The sequence below is a fragment of the Glandiceps talaboti genome, chromosome 15 (assembly GCF_964340395.1).
Source record: "Glandiceps talaboti chromosome 15, keGlaTala1.1, whole genome shotgun sequence".
NCBI classification, from domain to species: domain Eukaryota; kingdom Metazoa; phylum Hemichordata; class Enteropneusta; family Spengelidae; genus Glandiceps; species Glandiceps talaboti.
The window spans coordinates 7,421,922-7,439,363 of record NC_135563.1 but is presented as its reverse complement, the minus strand read 5'-3'; the positions used below and the strand labels follow the sequence as shown (position 1 = coordinate 7,439,363).

Genomic DNA, 17,442 nt, shown 5'->3' with positions numbered 1-17,442 from the left:
TATGTATGTATGTATGTATGTATGTATGTATGTATGTATGTATGTATGTATGTATGTGTATGAATATGTGTGTATGTATGTATGTATGTATGTATGTATGTATGTATGTATGTATGTATGTATGTATCTATGTATGTATGTATGTATGTATGTATGTATGTATGTATGTATGTATGTATGTATGTATGTATGTATGTATGTATACACACAGACACACACACATGTATGTTTTGCACATTTTTTGGGGATATCAGTTTTGGTGGGAGTGTATACTGAGAGATTTATTGTTGTTTATACTTCGTTGAATCACTTGCTACATATATTGTTAAGCTAACAGAGTACAAACAACAACAACAACAACTGATTCAGACTAAATGGGTGGGTTTGTGAAATAGCTTCAAATATCTGCCATTTTTGTTTTCTTGAATTAACACATATACCTATGCGCATGTGTATTGGAAGTTCACCAGCGTCTACTTTCACAAGAACTTGTCATCTACGGTGAAAATTTACCAACAAGTTAATTTCGTCTGTGCACATTAGAGTCAAGTATTCACAGTGAACAGTTACTAAACTTCACCACAATAGTCCAAATATACATTACTTTAATCTTAATATATTTAATGTACTGATCCAGAACGTATGTTTTGGCAATTCATGTCATACATCCTATCTACAATGTATTTTATTTTCTCTACAAAAATAATATTTCATCAAGCTTGAAAAAGAATGGGCAAAGTTCACTAAACTTTTGACCATCACAAATCTCTCATAATTTTTTGTAACAATTTTTGTTTTTACATCACAGGCTTCACAGACATGTACATTACAGAACTTCATGTCCTCGCCGAAAAGATGACGCAGGACTAAATTTTATTTTTACACTCCTACACAACCTAGATTTTGATTGTGGACTCTGAAAAAAAGTTTAAAAGCCCCCAGACTCATTATTGAATATAGATATTTGGTGTTCTCTTCTCCTTTTGCGATCTTCGTCAACGAGGAAAGAACAATGTAAATAACATATTAGCACTGCTTTCTGTCCCTCAGGAGTGGACCCTGCGTACCCTCTGGGTCAATATGGACAGACTATAATACAATACACATGGAAGGAACCACTTTCATTCATGGGGGGGATGCTGGATCAAGGTTCAGTCCTTGCTGTTTGCATTTTGCACAGCGTTGAGATGTGAGACAAAAACTTTAGCAAACATCTTCTGTTGCATGTTGATGGCAGCGATGGAGACAAACAGGTTATCGGCAATTATGTTCTCTGGGAGTTTTGTTAGAAACTGGGCAATGTGTATGAAGTCCATTTTGAGTAATACATCTTGATACATGTGAAGTATACCTAAGTAAATTAACAGAGAAACAAAAGATATCTATTTAATGTAAGTCATGATAAATACAACAAATTATTACACCTTTGCTAGTGATTACTTGCACAAGTGTACGCACATTCTAGTGGTATTTACACAGCAGCTATGTACAATACCAAAAACATTACTGCATGCATGCATGCTGTATGCAAATCATATGCAAATAAGCACATGGTTGTTCCTTGTATATGAAAGCATGCGATAACATACTTATGTTTTTTCACAGAATTTTGCTGTTTTCAGTAAAGATGTGATAATAACAGAACCCTATAAAATAGGAATGATAGTGTAGGCACTTGGGGATATTTACATTCATACCTGCTGTGTTTTTAGCTGCACTTTCACAACATGATTGCAGAGAACACCGCATACACATGTTCAAATACTTCGAGTACGCAATGCTTACACTTATGTGTCATGGGGTTCTGTCATAGTTTGGCAAAGACCTACGAGTCATATTTAGATGGGCTGACTTTACAGAACAACAAATAAAATTGAAAACTGACACGGTGAAGTTGTTCATAAGTCAAGGCACTCCTTCTGGTGTTTCCCTCCGACAGTTTCCATCTTGAAATTACAGAAAATCCTCTTGTCATATTTTCAGCATAAAAAGGGGATATTTAGTGAGAGGAAAATTATAGAAAACAGCATGTGGACTTACCTAGAGCTGTTCTGAATAGAAACTCTTCTCCATCCCTAAAGAAGACATCCCACACTCTACAGGCTACATCCAATGGTAATGACTTACTGTATATTGTATACATCCTATGATGTAAATAGAACAACTAATTAGAACATCCCGACAAATCTACCCTGTCTTCCGACCAAAAGTACATATTCTGGACCTAAACCAAACACTAAACAATGATGTTATCTTTTTATGAACAATTCATCATTTAGACTTCCCAAGATATATCCTAATCAAAATCCACAGTTCTTGATTTTTTTTTTTAGGTATTTTACCAAAAATTTGTGGATTTGGAGTACTGGAATTTCTGAGTGAAATTGAACCTACACGTCACACTTTTTTCTCCATTCAAATAAATTTTCAGATGTTGAAACAAACAAACAAACAAACAAACAAACAATACATAATGCAGTGACTTACCAATCAATGATGTATAAATCTGGTGTGACATTGAGTTCATTGAAATGTACAAACAATTCCGGCAAATTATCAGCAAAATATTCTTCATAAGTAGCAAAATAGGCCTTCATCTGTTGGAAGAAATGAAATAGTTTAATCTCCTTTCCAAGCGCCTACGGACTATTTTAAATTAAGTGTAATGTATCAAATACAGGAGAGTCTGACAGACAAAACCTCATAAGAGTCCCAACACGGAGTGAATAATTCATGGTTCATATACTTAAAGTCAAATAAAATAGTCAGAATTTTCCAGGGTTTTTTTCATCAGTTTTCCAGGAGTATTTGCAGGAATATTTGGACCAACTTTAGTTATTTTCGAAGAGTGTTGACCTGAATAATTTGACACCGTATGAGAGTAACGTCTATCGATTTTCTGGGAATCTTTTAAACCCCACTTCCTTTAACACCTCAATCACACCAAGTCACATTAAATAAGACTTTGTACTTACTATTAGTTCATCTAGCCTGAAGAATGACAACTGACAGGACTTGTTAAGTAAATTGGCAAAGCAGATGAAGGCATCTGCAGGTTCCAAATTGAGAAGGAAAACGGCTGCTATGAAAGACATTCCCTGCACCTGTAAATAATAAATCACACAAACATTGAAATCTTTAGTATGCCAGGAAAGATAAGGGCATTCAGTAATATAGCAGATATTCTCCTCAAACTAGGAAGAGAGTTTTTTGTGATTGAGATATTCAATCTCCGACACTGGTGGGGCTCTTTAATTGGGAATCAAGTTATACGATTGATATTCAATCTCCAACACTGGAGGCGCTCTTTAATTGGGAATCAAGTTATATGATTGATATAATTGATATATGATCTCCAACACTGGTGGCGCTCTTTAATTGGGAATCAAGTTATATGATTCATATCATGATATTCAATCTCCAACACTGGTGGCGCTCTTGCAGACTTGTTGTAACATAATACATTATTACAGCTGTTGTAATACTTTCTATCAAATACGATACAGTACTATCAATGTCATATCTTAGTCATTTCATAAATCATATGAGAAATACATGTAATATTTCTAATCACAAAACAATTTACAGGAAGTACAGTTTTGTCAAACATACATTTTTTAATTCCATGTAGACAATATAAATGACCAAATGTCAACTGAAAATGGTGTGTGACTGGACAACCCACACTTGGCAAGATATAATGAACCCTATCGTTGTATTGAATGACAGACTTATACTGTGTGAAGCAGTCTCATTGCAGAACTGTTTTCAATGCACAAATATCACGTTGCACTTTTTTTGTATGGCTCATCCCCTAAAAATATGTCAGTAAAAGCTTTCAGTGCAACTTAAGACATTCCTGAGTCAACGTTATTTCCTGTGTACAGATTCACATGCTAGGGTATGATGAATGAAAGTCTCTGGTCTGGATTTATGCCAAATTACACAACAATCTATAGAGAATGGTACTACCACCCTTCAAGACGTCAACAACATGAAAAAAACATCTATCAAAATCGTCTGACAAACAGTAACTTTCACTTTTTGTTTTTATATTAAAATAACCATGAGTCATTATTCTTCTATTGAAGTATCATTACGTGAGTTCAAGATAAAAGCTGTTAGCAATCCATTATCTTGTCTGTCCATGGCATTGGGTCTGAAACTGTGATAGCCCTCGTCTACAATGAGAGTTAGCATAGTCACACATCCAGTGTTATGGACAGGCTAGCTAAAGGATCACTAACGGTTTTCATCCTGAATTCACCAAATGAGTATATCTAATGAAAATCAGTACCAGTGCCATACACAGTCTAGCTAACAGATTGCTAACAGTTTTTATCCTGAACTAACCAAATGAGTATATCTAATGAAAATCAGTACCAGTGCCATACACAGTCTAGCTAACAGATTGCTAACAGTTTTTATCCTGAACTAACCCAATGAGTATATCTAATGACAATCAGTACAAAAAACTACAATGAACCATAGCTAACAAATTTAATTCACTTCACACTAATATTTTCCAATCATGCATGATCACCTAAGTTATCAGTATCACATATTAGCAATTAATACAAAACCCACATTTTGTGGCTCATGACTAAGAATAACGACATAATATTTAAAATTAAAATCTACTATCAGAACTTTATTTGTATGTCTCTAGTAATACAACACAATACAACATGGCAGAAGTTTTTTTCTATTTTATCTTAAAAATTTTACCTTTGTCAACTAATTGCCACGCTCCATAAAATTTCTTTGCTTAATTTTAATTTTTTGGATGATTTAAAATCTCTGAAATTCAAGTCTGATTTCTGATTATACTTTTTTCAAAAAGAAATCATTTTTTCATATATTCTTTGTTTTGCTTTGCGGGGATTACACAGTATATTTGATGTTACAGCCACATCTGCTGTCAGTACACTAGGTATTAGAGGTTATTGAGTTATTTCAGCTGGCTCTAAGCAAAACCTTACACAACTCATCTCATCTCATCTCATCCTAGCAATCATGTGATGACCACTATCACTGAAAACGGTCAATGATTCACGTAATCATTTGTGGTATCTGATCTACAACATCACACATTACCATCACATTGTCTGATTTGAATTTGTACAGACCATAGTCCATGGACCAAACACAACTAAACAGATATCAACTGTATAAACACATGTAAGGCAGGCAAAACTAGGTCATACCATTATAAATTAGTCTAAATTATATTTCTTTACTTTCCACATTTAGTTTATTTTTTTGAATTTGAATTTTACACTGGAGACATCATTTTTACATCCAATGTAAATTATTTGTGCTTGGAATTTCTGCCAACAATTTTTTTACACAGATGAATACAAACAGAGACACATAAACACACTATTCTACAGATTTGCATGCTAGCATGTCGTGGAACGGACAAGACTTTTCCCGTAACTCTACACTCTACATGTATCCCAAAGTCACCCAGGCCCAGCAACGCATAGCACCTGCTGGTGCTATGCGCATGTCTTGTTCCTAACTGCTAGAGTCATTACTGTCGACGTACCCCCAACTTTACACTTTTCTTGTGAGTGACACAGGGCTGAGTGATAAAGCCTACCCACTGACCCTGTAGAACACTCACCCTGGGTTTGTGTCGGTCACAGAAAATCCAGGTGTTGGGTTGGTCTAGGGAAAATCCTATCTCTACGATTAAAAGTGGAATTTGAACCCATGACGTCCTGGCTTCTAGTCCTGACCTTAAGTTAGCCATTTTGTCAGAGGGAGCCTCTAATATTGCATTCACTGAGTTTACCTTCCATTATTTTGTTCTTTTTATTTTATTCACTAGACCTACTCAGTACAACAAAGGTAAAGTACAGAAAGCCCTGATGCCCAGGTATCTAATTTGATATATCAACCAAGTTCTAATGTGATGAATTTTTAACACAAACCTGGGTGAAACCAAATGAACGTATTCATCAAAGTGAATGTGTGAATCATGTAATACTTACATATCCAACATCTGGTCTGTAGCAAGCATATGCCCCAAGTATACTTCCCAAGATATCATGATACGGTCCACCCTGAAAACAACAAAACTATCTATTAGTATTCTGTCCATGTCTATGTTATACTTACTGGCTTTATTTCTGTGACTCATCAAATAAACAGGTTACACTTCACTCAGTTCAATGACACCAAAGCTGGATGTTTTCTGTCCAGTGAAATTACCAGACGTATTATTTCTGTTTGTACATTTCTTGGGCGAAGGGAATATCAACCTGTTTCTGTCTCATTATACATAAATACAAACCTGTACATTTTATAAGATAATGAAATTGTAGAACAGTTCTACTCTAATAATCTAACTATATGCAGACAATAATGTTTTTTGTTTGAACTAAACTGAGGGTATATGTACATTATGTGTGTGGTGTGTGTGGGGTCACTTTAAAAATAATTCAATAACTCAAAATTATACTGTAAATATGTGTGTGCGTATGTATATTAATGTGTGTGTATGTTTGTTTGTGTGTGTGTGTGTGTGCGTGCGTGCGTGTGTGTGTGTGTGTGTGTGTGTGTGTGTGTGTGTGTGTGTGTGTGTGTGTGTGTGTGTGTGAAGGGGTGAACTTTTAATGGGGACATACTAAAAATACTACTGCGAATAAAACAATTTTCAGTTACAGCTTTGGCGTCTTCAATAATCATTTTATTCATGTAGAATATTCCCCCTTCTCTAATAGTTGAGTCATTAATCACTGGAAAATCAAATCTGACAAATGATCATGGGATAGAAGGACAGAAAATTGTACTTATATTACATTTTTATGTACAGTTAATTAGTTATATATTCATTTCTATGTTTCTGTGATGTATCAGATATCTCCATGATCAGGTATCAGCTGACTTATAATTAGATATTATTCCCCAATATATTTCTTCATTCCGCCAAGGAAAACACGAGTGACCTAAGGGGCCCTTGTCACTACGAGTTGCTAGACAAGTAGTGACAACCCTTAGGTCAGGTATTTTCTGGTTGAATGAAGAAAAATATTGGAGAATAAAATAATTATACCATTGCAAGTAATATCAAAGAAATATCGGGGAAAGTAATGGCAACTTTTGAGTGGTCTGACTCATATTTCGAACACAGCAGAACCAGTGATGTAGACACGCGTTGTCGTGACATAGACGCACGTTGTCGTGACGTAGAATGACCAGAGTATATATTTCATACATTTTGTTGAATTTGACTCGTGCATGGTATAATACATGATGTCTTACCTTTTGAAATATACACAACTGTGGAAATGTTCTGTTGACGTCTAGTTTTATCACCTCTATACTACTCTCTTTGCTGGCTGCATGTACTGTGGGAAATCAAATCAAATCAAATCAAATCAAATCAGTTTAAATCATTGGACTTTGAAAATCACACCATTTAAATTCAATTTGATGTTTACATGCATAATGTTAAAATCACATTGCAACTCTACTTGCATACTACATATAATGTTAAACCAGCACTTGCTGTAACTGGGATATTATTTTTCAATTTTTTTTTTTTAGATTTATTGTATGCATAAATATGTTTACCCACAGATGATTCAATAGTGTTCAGGGTGTATACTACCATGAGTATTAAGTCATTACATCGAATAAAACTGTTTAAAATAATTTTTTTTAAAAAGTTCCAGTTACAGCTAGTGCACCTTTAATGTCAAATCAGATAAAACACAAACAGGGTTCATGTTTACATTATCAGAATTTAGACAAAGCAACAAAACTTATACATGAAATAAACCTGTACTATCCTATTCCTATACACACATAACAGTTACTCTGAGATACCATTTGATCCATCTTTCATTCTGACCAGCAAACTCTGACAAATCACTGCATTTGACAACTTGATACAGCAATTGAAAACTTTACGCAGTACTTGTAAAGCATTTTACCTTACACTAGAAGATATAATAGGAATACAAGATATACAAGGTCGATATATTCTCATGTGTGCCTATAGTAATGCATATGTCACATGTGGAGCGGAAGTCATGGTGTCGACCGAGAAATCAAATGATCTTTATCTTTATGGCATGCCTAGGTGGTAAAATTCTATTTCGATAACACAAATTCAATACAAATACAGGTCATTACAGCCCTTTAACTTACTGATTCTGAGTCTCCCTGCCTGCTACACTTTATATACACAAATCATTATCAGACTAAAATTATCATGATTTCAGTAACTCACTTGTCCTGCCCCTGATACCAGTTTTAGGCTATCTACCTATCTCATTCACATACTACATAATGTTGGTTCAAATTAAAGTGATATTAAAGCGCAATTATTTTGTCTCGCTGTTGGTACCTACAGTTAACTACACATCTTACAAAGTTACAGCTATATAGTAGTTAAGTTTAGACCAAATCATAGTATTACCAGCAATGACCTTTACTATGTTCAGACTACAAATATGAGTTTCACATAAAAAAAAGGGAGTAAAACTAATAAGCTAGATTTTGGACTCCATTCACACTGAATTTTTGTACCTGACACAGATCACGTCATACCAAAGTCATCCAATATTAGCATAGCCTTCATTTGTTCCAATCATTTAGCAGCAACCCCGAACTTTAACCCTGGCACCCTCCTTATCTAGGAAACTAAATATACTTACGTAATCAAATGGAATTTTGTGTCAGACACAAAGGATAAGTCGACTCTAAACCCCCGATTGTACCTGACCTAAGTTTAACCCAACTCAAAGTCACATTAACTGTTCATATTTGTTTTTTGTTATGTTAGGTAAGACTAGAGTTGACACTGAGTGGACTCAACTGGCTAAGTGAGAACCCCCTACCTGTCTCCACTACTGATACCTATCTACCCACCCACTGTGTGTTCATTTGCAACATACTAATTACATGTATTAGTTTGGGGCCCATTCTAGTGATGAAAGCACTGATTTTGTCTCTCTGCTAAAACCTAGCTACCTATCCTGTACTCATACTATACACCTGCTGTTTAGTTTAGACTAGATAACGATGATTACTGCAATTATCTTGTCTTGCTACTGATACCTCTCTACCCGGCTTGTTCATTTCTACACACCAGCTGTTAGTTTAAATCTAATTTGAGTGACTACAGCAATCATCTTGTCTCTTCACAATCTACTTACCTTCTTCACTCTCAGAATCACTGCCACTCAGTGCCTTTATAAGACTTTTAGCGCGAGCTTTAAAGATCTCAAATAATTCTGTAAGACAAACATGACAGGTGAACATTACGGAATGTATTTACAAAAACTCAACAAACCTATAAGATAAAGTGAAACTGAAACAGAACAAATAATGGTCCATGCATGATCATAACTAGTTTGGATGCCAACTGTGCTTTCTAACTAAACCACGTCTGGTCAAAGTTACTCGATCAGCACAGAAAGTTGTTCATCCAATCAGTGAACCCCAGCTGTTACAGTGACGTAAACAGTGTATAAGTAGCATCCTGAGCTGACAAATATACCATATTTGGACATTACATAACTGCCCCAATAAACACTAACTTTATGAGGGCCTGTGTTATCTGTTAGAATTTTGTGAATGATTAACAAAGACATGATGTTAATGACTGTGTGGGTGGCTGTGGATGAATTTTAAATTGCATCTCAGGACTTCTTGAGCAACGACTTTGATTAGACTGTGAGTGAAGGTATAAATCGTAACGATAATGTATAGGAACTGGACAAGATCATAACTCATTTGTTTTCATTCACACTGCTAAACTGTGTTTATGCAGTTGCTGTGTATGTAATAATTTAACTGCAATGCATGCAAACCCATTTATATGTATGGATGCACTAGTGTCAACAAATAAACAAATGGATAAATAGATAAATTATTGGGTTACAGTTACAGTACATAATGTCAAAAGGTATGGTATCAACATATATTTTGTCAGCTCAGGATGCCACTTATACATGAATGACATCATTCTAACAGTTATGGCTTACCCATTTACATAAATAACTAGTTAATGATCTCTCATTTAGCTAGACAGTGTTAAAGAGATTATTTCATACCACAGGTAGCATCTAGATTACCCCCCTCCCCCCCCCCCCAACACACACACACTCTCTCATCACTGTCTCCAGTGTGCCCTCTGAGCCAATTTGATACTCCCCTGATGCACACAATTTCTAGTGACGCATCAAAATTTACTGTCCCCTATCTCTTACTATGTGGTGACTCACAAGAAATCTCAGTTTTTCTCATTTTGACTCACAACAACAAAATTTGGTTATCAGTAGAGGGCACACTGCAAGTTAACATGTAAGTATCACAAACTGACTCCCTAAAAACTGTAACAGTCACTGACTTTGGTGTGGTGACACCTACAGTGGGTACATTCAAAATATCAATACATCTGTAACTAATATAGTTGCATAGCCTTGCAGAACATGAAAATACCCCCCGGTAAGATGTATGACAGCATGACCCAGACATTTAATCTCTATAAAGAAATCTTGTAAGTTGTATGCATCATCTGTACTATATTTGTACTTATCACTTCAAATAGCTTTCAGTCCACATACAATCTATTAAACAAATCAGTATTAAGGAAATTCATGAAACATCCAAAATATGTTGAAATTTATAAAACATCTAAACTATGCTGATTCAGTCATCAGTCATCATCGCCTGCTGGCACAATTTTGTCTCAAATATCTGTTGTTCCATGGTGGGTCATTTCTAAATATAGAAACAGTCTTGCCATTGTACTAATTGCAGTAAAATGAACTCATTTTCTATACAAAACTAACATGGGTCTTTCTATCTATGTCTTACAGCACATTGCAGGCTACTGTTCACTGGTACTATTTGATACAACTATCCAGAAATCGATAAGAAACTGCACATGCTTCACTTTCAGATAGCCAGGCTGCAAATTTCTTGCATCATTTTGTGTGAATGAAATCAACCATTTAAATGTACTGTGACTAGACACAGCATGCAGGAGCCAGTATTCATGTCTGCAAGGTGGCATTTTAGTTCATTTCATTCAGACAAACTGTAAAAAGAAACTGCACTCATTCAATCTTATGAACTCAAAGTGTAACATGTCAAGTTTCTCCTTGGTTTCTTGGTGATTGTATAAAACAAGGCCAATGAACAGTAAACTGCAATGTGCTGTATCTTACATGTACATACACTTTTGAATTTTATTTTACAACACAAACTTTCAAGGAGAAAATTAATATGATTAGATATTATTCCCCAATGTTTTCTTTATTCAGCCAAGGAAACTACATTGTACTTGTGACCTAAGGGGCCTTGTCACTATGAGTCTGGTGACTTGTAGTGATAACCTTTACATCACGAGTAGTTTCCAGCTGAATAAAGTAAAATATTGTGGAATAATATTATTTATACCTCTTCAAGCATAATTTATGAAAAATTGGGGAGAATAATGGCAATTTGGAACATTTTGACCAGTGAGGTGCACATGGGCTGTCGCGACATACTACGACCAGGGTATATTATCCATATTTTCTGTTCAAAGACAATAACTTGGCTTGAATATGATATATTACATGTATAGGTTGGAATTTGAAGATCATAGCGAAACTTGAAAGTACTGCATATGGTTTGAGTATACCAAACACAGCATGGGTCAGCTGTATTATGAGTCACCAATTATGATTTATGCATTCCATTGCATGATAATCCAATGGCACCAGCTATATGACACACATCTACATTTGTACATCCCGGTACTCGACACATGACACATACATGTATCGACATGTACATCGTGGCACTAAACACATGACACAATGTAAATATGTGGAGATCATAACATTATCAAAGCGACCATATCAATATTAAAATCAACCATTGCTTAAGATTGACTTCTATAACTGTCTATATTTTGACATATATATGAATACTTAAATAAATCAAGATTATCTATCAGAAAGATAATATTTCATACCAGTATATCAGACTCAAATTTCACAAGGTAGTTACAATAATTGCAATATTTTTGTAAATCAAGGCATTTGTTTTAAATGAACCAAGTAAACTCATCTTTGTCTGTTGATAATGATTCTTTTATCTCTATATTTATTTTCATATAAAATATTTTGATTTACATCATTCTATTACTTTATGCTATCACTTCCACAGACATCAACCTATTTATCATTCTGGGGGGTCGGTTGACAGGCAATCATAAAATCCTATTTATAATGCTATTATGAGTTTAGAATCACAGTTGGGGCATAATTCTATATCAAATGTTCTGACATGTTTCAAGAAATTATGTTCTGACAGATCACAGACTGTTTATGTTGCTGCTGCAATAGCATGAAAATGGGGCATTCTAATTATAATATATAAGTTATAAAGTGTTTTGACATGAGATCACAGACTGATTATGTTCCTGCTACAACAGAGGCATTCTACACAAATGTTTTGAAGTAAGATCACATCCTGGTGACACTTACACTGGAGGAGGAGGGGGTCTTCTAATTTTTACACACTTCAAAAGAGGAACCCTACTTATAACCAGAGTAAACCATAGACTGTAGGGTCTCTAAGTAAACATTGTTGTTTTTATGTTTAGTTTGAATTTGCCATGACCTAATAATACATGTGATTTACACTTGTTTACTTAGACCTCATTTTCAGATGTTAATGACTTTGAAACTGACTTGGAGAAATGTACACAATGTTGTCAGAAAGAGGTTTGTCAAGGAAACCAGATCTTTGGCTGATAACCCAATGTTTGGATAAGAGCAGTAATGTACAGTGTCAACTCATAAAGTGTGTAAGTGTACACTTCTGACATTAGCTTGGTGGCAAAGTTCTTCTGTAACATGACTGTGGAAAGACCACAATAGTCCCTGTTTACTCTGGTATGATAGAGTTACTGTCACCACAGAACCATGTCACTCCATTGTATGTTTCACAACATGTTGTTGTTTCACTTGTTGCTATTTTAACCATACTAATCTTGAGTCAAGTAAATTGTTGTATTTTACCTATAAAGTTACTTCTTCATTATTAGTCATTGATTGAACCACAATATCCCAATCATGGTAGTCTATTCCTATATGATGCATTACGATTACTATGATCATCTCCACTCACGTATAGGGAAAGTCATAATTCTAGCACAGAAATCTGTGTTACCCCCCCCCCCCCCCCCCCCCAGACGAAGGGTAAACAGCGCATGTCAATAGTTATCCATCACAAATTGACAGGCAGTTGCAATTAGTTAGCTCCTTTAGACAATTGCTCATTAACCAAACTCAACCTCTCCAGTCTGAAACTAAAATCATGTGGGGACGCAATAATCAATAACGTCATCATGGTTATAAATTGTATGAATGCAGTTGGGGGTAGCACCAATTTTTTTACTAGAATAACGACTTCCCCTATACATGAGTGGAGATGATAGCAGTCATCGCATGTAAACTGTATGACTAGCACTCTGTTGTTTATAGCATTGGAATTTTTCTCACATAGCATTTTTTTTATCACCAGTGACCTTTTTTTCACTGACTTTTTCTTTTATAATGTGTATTTCACAAGTATTTTATTGCTTTTCATGTTGTTCAGGGACCTATGAACTTTTAGGATATATGGCACATTTCAAGGATTCTCCTTCTTATGACATGTCATAGAGTTACATTCTATCTGCTGTATATATTGCTATTTTTATATGGCCCTTTTTCTAATTCTATACAAGTGCTTTATAAGTATTACTCTTAGCATGGACCTATAATGGCACAATAACCCTTCCCCTTTATATTTTCTTGACTCTCTGTGAAGCATACAATCTGTAGTAGCCTCTGTAAGCACATCATGGGATGAAAAAGCATTTACACTGCAACCTCTAGCCTACCAGATTATCAACTATACAGCTGGCTTAACTGAAGCACGATCGTGGTTCAAATCTTGCCCAAGGACTTTAGCCATTCACATGATTCAGAAGCAAATGGCAGCAGCGTAGTCTAGAGCCGTCCTTTATTAAATCTCAGGATTTATCTTTTCATTAGGGTTAGAGATGATGGCATTTAGACTAGCAGTAATGAGGTTTGAGGACAGAACTTGCAGCTTCCGAGCCAGTAACTCTAACCATTCAGCAATCACGACTCCCTGACACATATATGCCATAGAACTAGTGTCTATCTACTGCTATAACATCACAACAACAAAGTATCACATCCCTGTGATAGTGTAGTTGCTATGCCGACCAGATAGGGCAAGATAGGTAATGTCATATGAGCAGATATACAAGTCAGTTTTAATAGTCTGTTTTTAAGGCCTAACCAGATATACGGAAAGTTAAAGGTTTAATGGTCTGTTTTAAAGAGAAGCTAAGTTAGCACTGCAATCGAATGCTCGTTAGATTATCATCACTACATTGCTACTGCGTCATAAATCTATCCAAATCCCCTGATTTTGTCACTTATATTACGACTTTATCGTGAAGAAAATAGTACATTTCTTACCGTGAGTTATATTGAGTTCATTGCCAATTGCCAACAACCACACATCACCCCTTGCACCTGGTGGTACCCCACTCCACCAAAGGTCACGGGTTCTCTTGGTGTTTTTCCTGAACACATAAAAAAAATTAAAATGACATGTTAAATTTTAAAACAAACAAAGAACATCCAAAACATACATTTACAAGTATTTGCCCTATAAAGCTTACACATACTCATTAATCATAATTTTCGAAAAATAAGTTACTGTACAAAAATCTACAAAAATATGAAATTCTTGCTGCCTGCAATGGCGTTTTACCTCATGCTAGAGAGTCAAAATACATGTATAACAAGAAGGTCGACTTATTCTCACTCGCACCTATAGTAACGTATGTGTAGGCATGTGTGTGTGTGAGTGTGTGTGTGTGCGTGTGTGTGTGTGTGTGTGTGTGTGTGTGTGTGTGTGTGTGTGTGCGTGCGTGTGTGCGTGCGTGTGTGTGTGTGTGTGTTTGTGTGTGTGTGTGTGTGTGTGTGTGTCAATTATATGCATGTGTGTGTGAATGTACAAAGCAACTGTAGGGTATCTTCTCAAGGAATTTAATCTATGCATTACATTTTACTTTCCTAAGCCTTAATACAATAGAGATATGTACACAAGAAATATAAAACAAAATTATTTTTGGCCAAATTTAATTCTATGGCACACAGGCAGAATACATGTACTTTTGACATGAAAATAAAATTGTCCACCAGAAGTCATTTTACTGTGTACTTTCCATGACCTTTATAAGCACATACTATGTCACTGAACACAATAATTCATTACCACTAATTGTTGGCATTTAATGTACATTATCAATATGTCTACGTGTAATTGCATTATCACTCCTCGGAAGCACACAGTCAATATTTTAAAACACCAGGCTGTCATCATTAATTCATCCATGACGACACTGATGTCAATTAGACATAAATATCACTGGCGCTTAACCTAATTAAGTATGATGACCTTATGTAACATCATGCCAATGACCTCACAACAGTGTTGCATTGTGGGAAATGTAAATCAAAGTCATCAGCAAGACCAATAGATAGATTGTATCGTCGTTGTGTACACTCCTGTAATGACTTGTTTAGTTTACGGTTCAAGAAACACAGACAATGAAAGACTTTTTCAGGAAATCAACCACTGAATTATTCAGTTCACTATTACAGCAAATAGTTATGTCATTTTTTTTTAAATAACAGATGAATTTCTCAAGTAGGAACATTCAATTTCCTTCAAAACACAATAATTACTACCAATATGAAATATTCAAAAGTTATACAGTACATGAATGTCAGCAGTAAGTACATAAATGGCAAGAATCTTTGACTAGTTTCACAGATTGATGAGTTTTTCAAAAATTTGATTAAAATCTGATTTGGTGAAAGCAGATAGATGGCTTTATGTACCTCTATTTCCATCGCGTTGGGTCATTTTATTTGTTCCGGGTGATTGCCGCCTTGGGAAGGCAACGGTCACTCGAAACAACAAACTCGATAACACCACACAAAACAATGGAAATAGAGGTATAAATAACGCCATCTAGCCATTTTCACCACATCAGATTTTAATCAGATTGGGTTTTTTCAATAAATTAGATTCTATTTCTAATGTTATGGCACAAGTCTACCTACATATATATGTACAATACTGTATACTATATACAAATGTAAAGGAATGAAAGACTTCATTTCCTGCATTTGATAGATCATACGAACTCAAAAGAATTTAAGTACCTTGGTAGTGAATAAATTATGTGTTATGGTATACTGGCAGCTGATTCTCCTTGAGCAAGACCCACTTTTAATTCTCCTTGAGTGAAACCCACTTTCTTAACGAGTCACTTAAATCTACTGACGTCCTAGGGGCTAGCCCTCCCAACGTCTCTACTAATGGACTACAAGCTATGATTCATAGTTCGTTGAGATACGGGTATAATAACGTACACTGTGTTTCAAAGATCCCTGATATGAATTAAATTGAGATTAACGAAAACTGGCAAAATCACATTAATTATTTCATGTGTATTTAATATTGTTGCTTTCACTTTTATAACTCTGTTATTAACAGAGTTGAGTGAAATTTTATGCGGAAATGTAGTTTGAAATTCAATTTCGAAAGTTTCCTTTCTGAGTAACAATCAATTTTAATGTAGTGGCCAGGTAAAAATGCTAAAGGAGAGAGTGTAGGTGAATTGGAAATTCGGAAAAGTCAGCATGAATTTCTTATTTCTGGTTAAATCATGGTGAAATGCATGACATTCTTATAATATTACACGTACGACTAGTATGTATGGGGGGTGGGGGTGGGGGTTGGGGGTGGTATATTATGTTATCACTACACTAGTCTGGATGCCAACATGGTTGCTAAGTGAGTGGAGGTGTAAATTGTAACGGTATACCGTTTAGGAACTAGACTATCACTACACATAAGTGATCATTGTAGAATACAAGACAATCACTCATGCATATTATATGAAAAAATAATATATATAAAAAAATAAAACCTACCCCACCTATTCTAAAATTGAGCGAAATCAAACCACACAATTTTTTTTATTAGGCCTACATGTAAGTACCCTGGTTATTTAACTTGGCAATCATTATTATAACTGTACACAATTCATTTAATTTTCTACAGACTTTGAATGACCTAATACCCAAGACTACAATTAGAGTGAAACAATTCCCCCACTAAATGATGAATAATGGATTACCTGACATCACAAATGATTAATGAAACAAGTGAAGTCTGTACATACCACGACTACGTAAACTACACAATATAATACACAGGTTTTTAGGTATTCAACAACATCATCAGTCATTAGAATTATTGCTGACCAATTCACTGAGGAATTAGACTAAAACTCAACAATCTGTTCTCTTGATCATGGTGACGATG

General features: G+C 35.2%; 1 protein-coding gene across 1 annotated transcript in view; it reads right to left on the bottom strand.

The window, feature by feature from the left end:
- Window positions 1–258: 258 nt before the first annotated feature.
- The window catches only part of LOC144446113 (TBC1 domain family member 12-like), a 42,252-nt gene continuing 25,068 nt past the window's right edge, over window positions 259–17,442 (bottom strand). The window contains exons 5-12 of the mRNA XM_078135823.1: window positions 14,514–14,620; window positions 9,174–9,251; window positions 7,273–7,358; window positions 6,000–6,071; window positions 2,976–3,104; window positions 2,488–2,597; window positions 2,041–2,144; window positions 259–1,351 (exon numbers count right to left, since the gene is read on the bottom strand). Coding sequence (XP_077991949.1) covers window positions 1,152–1,351; window positions 2,041–2,144; window positions 2,488–2,597; window positions 2,976–3,104; window positions 6,000–6,071; window positions 7,273–7,358; window positions 9,174–9,251; window positions 14,514–14,620 — 886 coding nt within the window. The 3' untranslated portion in view covers window positions 259–1,151. The remainder of the gene's footprint in view (window positions 1,352–2,040; window positions 2,145–2,487; window positions 2,598–2,975; window positions 3,105–5,999; window positions 6,072–7,272; window positions 7,359–9,173; window positions 9,252–14,513; window positions 14,621–17,442) is intronic.